At 36.5% G+C, this 8,806-nt stretch overlaps 1 protein-coding gene across 1 annotated transcript; it reads right to left on the bottom strand.

The window, feature by feature from the left end:
* Positions 1-1,686: 1,686 nt before the first annotated feature.
* On the bottom strand, positions 1,687-6,410 carry LOC107768441 (vesicle-associated membrane protein 724). Its single transcript, XM_016587569.2, has 5 exons — positions 5,996-6,410; positions 4,208-4,349; positions 3,994-4,114; positions 2,304-2,366; positions 1,687-2,219 (listed from the first exon to the last, which is right to left on the bottom strand). Exons 1-5 carry the CDS (start codon positions 6,183-6,185, stop codon positions 2,070-2,072), a joined length of 666 nt encoding a protein of 221 aa, XP_016443055.1. The 5' UTR covers positions 6,186-6,410; the 3' UTR covers positions 1,687-2,069.
* Positions 6,411-8,806: the final 2,396 nt, after the last annotated feature.

The raw sequence follows: 8,806 nt of genomic DNA, 5'->3' as shown, positions 1-8,806 counted from the left end.
AACAAGCTTTATTAATCCCCCTCGAGAGATTCGGGGATTGTAGAGGCGAAGTAGATGGTTGATGGTAAACCGGGGCTCCTCCGTGTTATTAGCGAGGTGATGGAGGAGGATCATGATCCTTCAAAAAGATGGGTGAATCTGCCCAAGGCAGACCTTGTACCTTTTGTAGAAGTTGAGGGCTATTGTATCCATCAGAAAAAGCGTGAAGGGGTACGTATAAATACTTAAGTACCCCTCCATATGCGTGGTGATGTCCTTATCAAGGCAAGGGACGACCACTTCCTTGCCCTCCCATTTGCAGTCCTCCCGAACCATCGGGAGCATGTCCTCGGTGATGGAGCATATGTACCTCCACACCTCCTCACGTCGATCCCCTTGCTTTGGAGGCTTTTTCTACCTTAAAGTCGTTGTCTATAGAGCAGCCTCCGGGGATAAAATTTTTAAAGGAGGTTCCGAGGCTGGCTCCGATAGGACCACTTCGACATTCGCAACCGGGTTAGAAGTTGAAGGGGTGGTATGTTGGGTCACAGAATTTGAAGTTTTTTCCATTGCTATCTGGGAATATGAAGGTTGGATTACTAGTATGAAGGTTTGAAGTCGGATATGAAGACTTGAAGATGGGTATGAAGATTTGAATGTCAAACTTGAAGAGTCAAAGACGAAATATGGAGATTTGAAGATTGGAGATGAAGAAATGAAGATATGAAGAACAATGTATGAAGGTTTCAAGGGGTTAAGAGCAAGAAAAAAGTTCAGGGGTAACTTAAGAAGGTTTGATATCGGAAAGTAAAAAAGTGAAAAAGGAACTGAAGCTTTTATAAGAGGAAAGTAATTAATGTGTGACTCTTCGCATTCGAGGATGGTCAACCAGCAGCTGACATGTGTATGTAGTCAGAACGACACGACAGATAAGACGTTTCACTGACTTGTTGACCCGATTATATCGTACGAAGGAAGGAACCGGGGTAAACTAATCACTTCTCGTCGTTTCGATGAATCTGCTCTCTGAGAAGTGAGGGGACTATCTGTGTACGGGCAAGATCGAGGATAATGTTACCCCCGATTTCCTGGTAAAGAAACAAGAGGGAAGCATGATCTGACACGACCTCGGGTAAAGCCGAGGGGTTCCACGTCTCAAAGCTCGGGGAGGACAAATGGTGCACCCGGGGCCAGATACGGTAAAGCATCAGGTCCAAGAAGCGAGGCTAAGGGAAAAACGGTTAGACACGATAAGCGCGGAGCCGTAATATCCGACCTCAACCGGATGCTATGGGGCAAATCTCGCCCGGTATCAACTGCAGATCAATTTTTACTAGGATGAGAAGATTTTTTACCTTATTTAGACTTATACTAGGATTGAAACTCCCCTACTATATAAAGGGGAGAACCTTTTCATTTTAAACACACTGTTGGCATGCCTATCAAAGCAATAAAAGTTCATCTTTGTTTTCTAGCTATTGTTTATAGTATTCTTCAGCTGCTTATTTTTTGGTTGCACCGACCTCGTCTCGAGGGCTTGACCGAGATCAATTTCCAATGTTCATCTAAAAGCCAGGCTTAATTGTTCATCACGTTCAATTTGATCGTTTTGTTTCACGTTACTCTAATTATTTCCTGATCATTCGTATTAAATTAAATCACGTATCCTTTAACCGCGTACAAATTTAATTGTTACTCATTTTAATGATAAACAAAGTGCTTGACCCACAATATGAATCAAGATTCCTCCACCAACAATAGATATCTTACCTAGTCACCATTTACACTGCATAGAATACACAGTTACAAGCCTATAGCCACTGCCTGAAGCCCTACTCCCACCCCTCCCCACCCGAACCGATAACGAAAAAAGAAAGAGACATTCGAGAAAAATTTTATGACAAAATTAAGAAAACACAGGACAAAAGAATGTTCTTTTGGTTTTTCCTAAAAGGTTTCAGAAAAAATCTGAAACAAAGTTTTACAGATGCTTTACTTTCTTCATAGCAAAATCCTCAGCAGATGTGCATGTTTTGATCTGTTAGTCTACATTTGTATGAATTTGGACCCAACTGTGCGTCGTTGATATGCTAGTTTGTGCAATTGAAGCCACGACAAACTGAAAGCCAGATTATAAGAACCAAAAATAGGACGATGGCTAGCACAACCAACTTTATTTTCATATTCTGATACCACATTTTCCGCCGTATTTGAGTCCCCTTTTTCTTGAATTCTTGGGCCTGAAAGCAAACACACAAGGTTTTCAGACACCTTATAGATGCTATTAACACTTGCTATTATTAGAAATCATCAATCAAACCTACCGAATCACGCAGATCTTCAGCCTTGTCGTTAAGTGTAGTCAAGTTTTCCCCTCTTTCAATGGCCTGGAAGGTTTAAATTTAAGTCAAACGAATGGAAGTTTCAATAGCCTGAGCTGTTGCTTACTCCAACCACAGATGTTTATAAAAGCTTAAGGTGATGCTGAAGCATACAACCACATTATGTTGACAGAAATGTCAAATTTAACATCTGAGTTGCAGATAATAACAAAAGCACATTGCATTAGATACACAATTATGCCTAATTCCCAGAATAAGGCATGTCAATAACCCTCATTGATCAATCTTGGATTCAAGAAGCGTGAATAATAACCTGACTAGTCAATCTACCATGATACAATAATGCTAAGCTATTAAGGGGAGTCGCCATCCCTGCTAGCAAGAACTTGGAGCTCCTAGTTTCTGTAGGTCTAGTTTTTGTAAATCTGGAGCTTCCGTTTATTAAATATAATGTTTGTCAAAGAAGATGTCCTCCAAAGTAGGTGGATATTCTATTTTTCATGCATATACCGAAAAAATTCGGAACTCTCTGTTCTAGAAATATTACTGTTAATGTTAGTGGCAACTATAAGCAGTCATAAAGTTACTGTTAGAGCACTTCATGGGTTGAATGGCTGTAATCTCAAGGATATATCATAGACAAAGAACAAATCCACAAGAAAAATGACTTAATAAGACAATATTGATGCATCACATAATAGATCAGTGCCCTGGAGATACTTTTATTTTTCTCTATTTTATTTGTCTGTCCCATTAGATTCATCGTGCAGCCAAAATCAGAAAGAAACAACAATAACTCAATCACATTTCAAGACGCTTCTCCTTAACGGTCCATTGAAACTTAAAGAGGGCGACGAATGGCAAATAACGGGCTTTACCAAACATTAGGTGCATCTTAACTGAAAAGGTACAGTTTCGTAATTTTGACAGGGTTTTGGATCCCTTAAGGAACAAGGGATGCTACGATTACCTAACAACAAATCCCAAAAAAAGAAAAGAACAAAGATCTAGTTTGATAACAATTATCCAGTCTGACATAAATGGTCCACACCAACTACATGATTTAAGGTATCGTTTGTGAACAAAGATTTGTTAGTCAAAAAGGAAGCCTGATAAGATAAATTCATAATATAGATAATAACATATGGTTGACCAGGAAAAGACACCTAACAAGGTGAAGTTTATTAATTTTAAGCCCAAACCAAGATGCAAACTCAATTCTCTGAAAGCAAAATGCTATCCTTTTCTTCTTAAAGCCAATTTTTCTTTTACCCCTGGAACTTTGAATTTGATTTTGTGACCGGCCTATGGTATCCATCAATAGTTTTCAGAAGGGACAGATTAGTATTGGAAGATTTGAAAGATTACAGTTAGGTACACAGTAAGGTCTAAGGATATGTTTTCTAAGCAGATGTCAATCCTACATATATTCATCCATAAACTTTCGCACAGTTTTGGGCGGGAACCAAGAAGCTGCGTTTTTAACTAGAGAATTGCTACGCAATAAGACTTCATTTAGCTGCACGAAGGATACTAGGCAAAATCCATCCTAGTCAAAATCCAAAGAGAATGCAAGAGGACAATATACATGTGATGAAGAAACGAGTGAACCATATTGCAGCAGATAATATCATATACAACATGGCATCTTTTTCCAGTTTATTTGGCATACCTTTTCTATATTCTCCAACATAATACTTTTGACTTCAGACACCTGGGCGTTAACTTTTAATAGTTTCTCAATCTCATCTGCATGGTCAATTATATACTGCATGTGCTCTTTCATGACAGGTCTGAAAAGAATGACATACTTCACCTGTTATACTTCAGTGTGTAATAGAATACAACTGCAGTAGAATTGAGAATATACATTTTAAGCAACATACCCAAACTCTTTATTAAGACTTTTAGCCACGGCAGTATCTGCTTTACCACCACCATATCTTTTCTTAAAATCAGCTCTTACACGTTCCAAAAATGCAATAGAAATTTGCTTCCCCACAGATTCTTTGGCGACAACACAATAAGCTGCAAAGTGAGCAGGCATTAAATCAGACTTGCATAAGGTTCAGCTGTTGCATCAACCTATAGTATAAGACAGTTGGAGGAACTTAAGTGAAAGGAGGTCGATGAAAACAGCCAAAAAGTGATTAACATCATTTTCCATGCAAGCTCAAACATATAACTAATGATATCACTTTACAATTTAAGTGGAAAGGCTCTGTGAAATCATTCGTGGAGACACCTTTTACCAAAAAAAAAAAAAAAAGAAAGAAAGAAAGAAAGAAAATATGACTTTGCTTCTTGAACCTTTTTCTTTTTCAGATAGAAGAGCACCCAGGGGCTGCAGTCCAAACCAGAGGTATGTACAGAGGCTAGAGCCATGAACTAGTAAGACCGCCAATCATCCACTCAATCTAATCTACTATATAGCCCAAGGTAAGAAGAATTTATCCTCCAAAGACAATTTATTTCCCTCTATTTGACTGTCCATTAGACTCAACGTCTTCAACCTACAGCTTACAAAATCTTGACCCGTAGTGCTGTGTGTAGGACTTCCATTGAGATCAGAAAGCCAAGTTCTACCTTAATCATGTGACAGCTAAAGAAAGGGTTCACAATTCTACATTCCATCATTGGTTATTTGTAAATGAAAAGTAACAAATTACACTTCATTAGGATGGAGTACATGGCATCATTGACTCTGGAAACAACTCCTCTTTTATAGTATTTCGTTAGAATCTGGATTTCTTTTGCCAAGCACAGAGAATTTTGACTATTCAATAAACCATTAGAATCTATTGATGTTCTTTGATAAGTATAGAGAATATTGACTATTCAACAAACAGAAGGCCACAACATCCGCCAAAGTTGTTCTCCCACTTCCCATCAGTTAATTCCCAAACATTTCATCTGTTGATAAACGAATCTCACTGATTCCACATAGACATTTCACATCCTATATCTACCGCTTTCACCTCATAATACTAACTTCCAAGTTTCAAGTATTAAACCAAATTCTCAGCTTTATATTTACAGAAACATCTCTCGTAACAAAATAAAATGCAGATAAGTGACAGAACATGCAAACTTAGAAACAAAGCCGACGAAGGTAAATGTCTTAGGAAGTATGGCGGAGAAATATCTAGCAATTAAAACCTCAACCCCGGACTAATCGGAGTGAGCTATATGTATCCTTTGCATTCATTCCTCTCTTATAATTTGGCTATTTTTACATTAACCCTTTACTTATATGTGCTTGTGACTAAAAAATATTAAGGATTTCAAAAACTTGCTAAACTTGTCATTGTTGAGCTTCTTCTCAATTTTCAATTTTGCCCCTCAAAAACCAAAGATCCAATTAACTGAAGCACAATACTCACCCTTTCAACATAAAGAAAAAGAAAACATGCACTCTAATCTCTGATTCCAATAAAGGCTCCAGCTTTTCACAAAACCCATAATACCCTTTCTTCCCAGCAATATTTCAACAGCAACACTGTAAGTTTTTAATAAATTTCCTAAAACTCTACTTATAAAATCCATAAAGACTCCATATTTACACTCTAGTACTCGAGATCCAGCAATACCCATTTCAAATCCAACTAAAATGAAACAAATAAAGTGTAAAAGCAATTCTAAAGCTAAAACTGAAAGTTAAAAGGATAACTTACCATAACCATCTTCAACAAGGAAGTTAAAAGTATGATGATCACAATTATAAGTAAACTTATTGTTTGAAGAAGGCAATTTCTGTAAACACTGAGCTGCAATTGCTGGGAAATTTCCAGTAAACTCTGTGTACTCAGCTAGTACCATTGTCCCACGCGCTACAAAGCTGTATATGAAAGATTCTTGAACCATTTTGTTGAAGTCAATAACTCAGTGAGTTAAAGGCCGAGTAACAAAACAGAGTCACGGCGGAGAAGAGCCTAGATTCGGGGCTGGCGGAGTATAGCCGGAGCTTTTGCTTAGTTCTCAGTTGTAATGCTTCTATAGTATGGTCCTAATATGGTAATTAATAATGGTTTTCTTTTTGCTTTGTGATTAAGTTGTTTAAAGGAACGGGCGAACGGCGCCGTTGTAGTTTGAATAGATCAAGAAAATGGACTTTTTTCTTTGGTTTTAATTAGTTTTTCAAAGATGAGGAACGAGTAAAATAATTTTCAAAGAAATCTAGAACTATAGTTGGTCTTGAGGGAAAGAAGAAAGGTATATTACATTTTTGGGGAGACAAAGATTGACTTCGGCGGCTTGAATTGGTATCTTAATGTACCAACTACTTTATGAACAAATCGAGATAATTAATGATTCAACTACAGTAGTAGTATTTAACACAGGAAATAGGGAAGACAGAATAGGATTGACTGGAAATAGTGCAATGTGATTAAAGTCAAAAATGGATTTAACATAAGTAAATTATTCACTTATTGCTTTTTCATTTATATATAAAAGTATTTGATTGAATACCAGAAATATTTTTCTTTTTTCTTTTCGGGATAGGAAACAGAAGTCTACCAATAAATTAATATTGGATCCATTTAAGTCATTTTCCTTTGATTCTTGATTATTTTTAGAAGTCCCTAATCATGTCAACGGTATGCATAAATATAAAATAACACTCAATCTTTACATGACAAAGTTAGTAAATAAAAGAAGTATTGAATTTCGTGGATTTTGTACAATCACGTGCTTACAATAAATTAAAAAGAAAAGGCAAAAAATCAATTTAAGTTTACAAATACAGGTCAGAAAAGTTCAACTAATAAGTAACTACTCCGTAGTTTCAAACTAGCGGGGACATGCTATATCTTCATATCCATTCAACTCTATTTTCAAATACACGTTATTCCATTATTAAACAATTAATTTGAAAGAAAGTATGCCATTAATACTTTACAATAAAACAAAATTTGCAAGATAACATCAAGAAGAAAAGTCAGGATGCTGTTTATTAGTCCTCTCTCTATCTGATTTAGAATGATTACCAAATAAGGCTCAGAGGAAAGTTAATTACAGATTAAATTGTCAATATCGTTTAGTATATCACCACTTTTACTCACTTTATTTATTCAACTTCGCATGCCCTAAAAGAGTATTATTAGTTTCAGAAATTGGGGGGACGAGATGATGCAACTGAAATGATTTGATATCCACCTCCGTTCAATCTCCCTCTCAGTCCTACGCGGTGCGAATTCGAATATAAGTCAAACTCTGCGGATAATGAACACGACACCAAATGGAAAACCCAAAAAAATACCTCTCAGCTTTTTCTTTTCTTTTTTTGATGGTATTATAACTATTCTGAAGTTAGGTTTGTCCATGAAATACAAAGTCAGACATTTTGAACTTTTCATATTTTACCACTTCAACTAAACAGAAAGATACAATCAGCCTCCGTATATATACATGTATAGCATCGTTATTCCTCTCGACGTAATCATATGTTAGGATCAAAATAATCTGGTGTCATGCGAAAGTCAATAGAATATACCTTTAACGATGATAATGTTAAGTTTGGAATTTTGATAATGTTCAATAATCCTAAAGAAGCTTTGACTAATGATATATTCTTGTATGCAGATTCTGGTGAGCAACAATGTTGCTAAAAGAAAAGAAGATCTACTCAACGGCTATGTATCTTGAACCTTGCTTTGCATGGAAAATAAATCAATTAGCTTAAGAAGAAGGAAAGCCAATCAATCAGCATTGTCCAAGATCCTCAAGTGCATAAGAATGGGAAGAGAGCAAATCACGACCAGCGATCAAATCCAGAACATTCTGTAGAAGCTCAAGTCAAGAAGGAATGAAGGAAGCAATCCGCCAAGATTGGAATGAAGAAAGCAATCCGCCAAGATTATCTCAAATCAAGGAAGAATGAAGGAAGCAATTCGTAAGAAATAAAGATGAATCTAGCTACCATTTCAAGATGGATTCATGAGGCAACCCTTGGGTCTTTCTCTTAGATGTATATGCCTCACAAGGAAAGGACTCCTAGAATTGCTGCAATACAATCCCAGAAGACAAGGAAGTAGAAGATTCATAAAGCTATAAAGGAAGAAGTAGAAGAACATTGAAAGGCATATAATTATATTATCTGTTTCTAAGCCTTTCTAGTTCTTAGCATAAACATTGTATTCTTGAGTCTACAAGTGTCAAAAAGATAGGAAAAGTTAGAACACAAACGAGAATTGTGTCAACATTGCAAAAAGCACTGTTGTTGTATATCGTTGTTGGTGAATGTACTAAAACCATCACTGTTGTAAATATTTATCCAAGATCTAAGAGAATCCTTGTGACCCAAGGGAACTGGATGTAGGTACCACACTGCTACAAAACCAGTATAAAAACTGATGTGTCTTCCTTACCTTTCTGCTCTTTCAATTCACTTCCACTGAAATCATTCATCGTGCAAAGTCTAGTCGATTAAACTTACACTTAGTCAACTAAGATTTTTAAATCAATTACAATTCACCCTCTGATAA

Source organism: Nicotiana tabacum, chromosome 7 (genome assembly GCF_000715075.1).
Source record: "Nicotiana tabacum cultivar K326 chromosome 7, ASM71507v2, whole genome shotgun sequence".
Taxonomy (NCBI): domain Eukaryota; kingdom Viridiplantae; phylum Streptophyta; class Magnoliopsida; order Solanales; family Solanaceae; genus Nicotiana; species Nicotiana tabacum.
The sequence above is the reverse complement of the archived record's forward strand: the minus strand, read 5'-3'. Positions and strand labels throughout refer to the sequence as shown.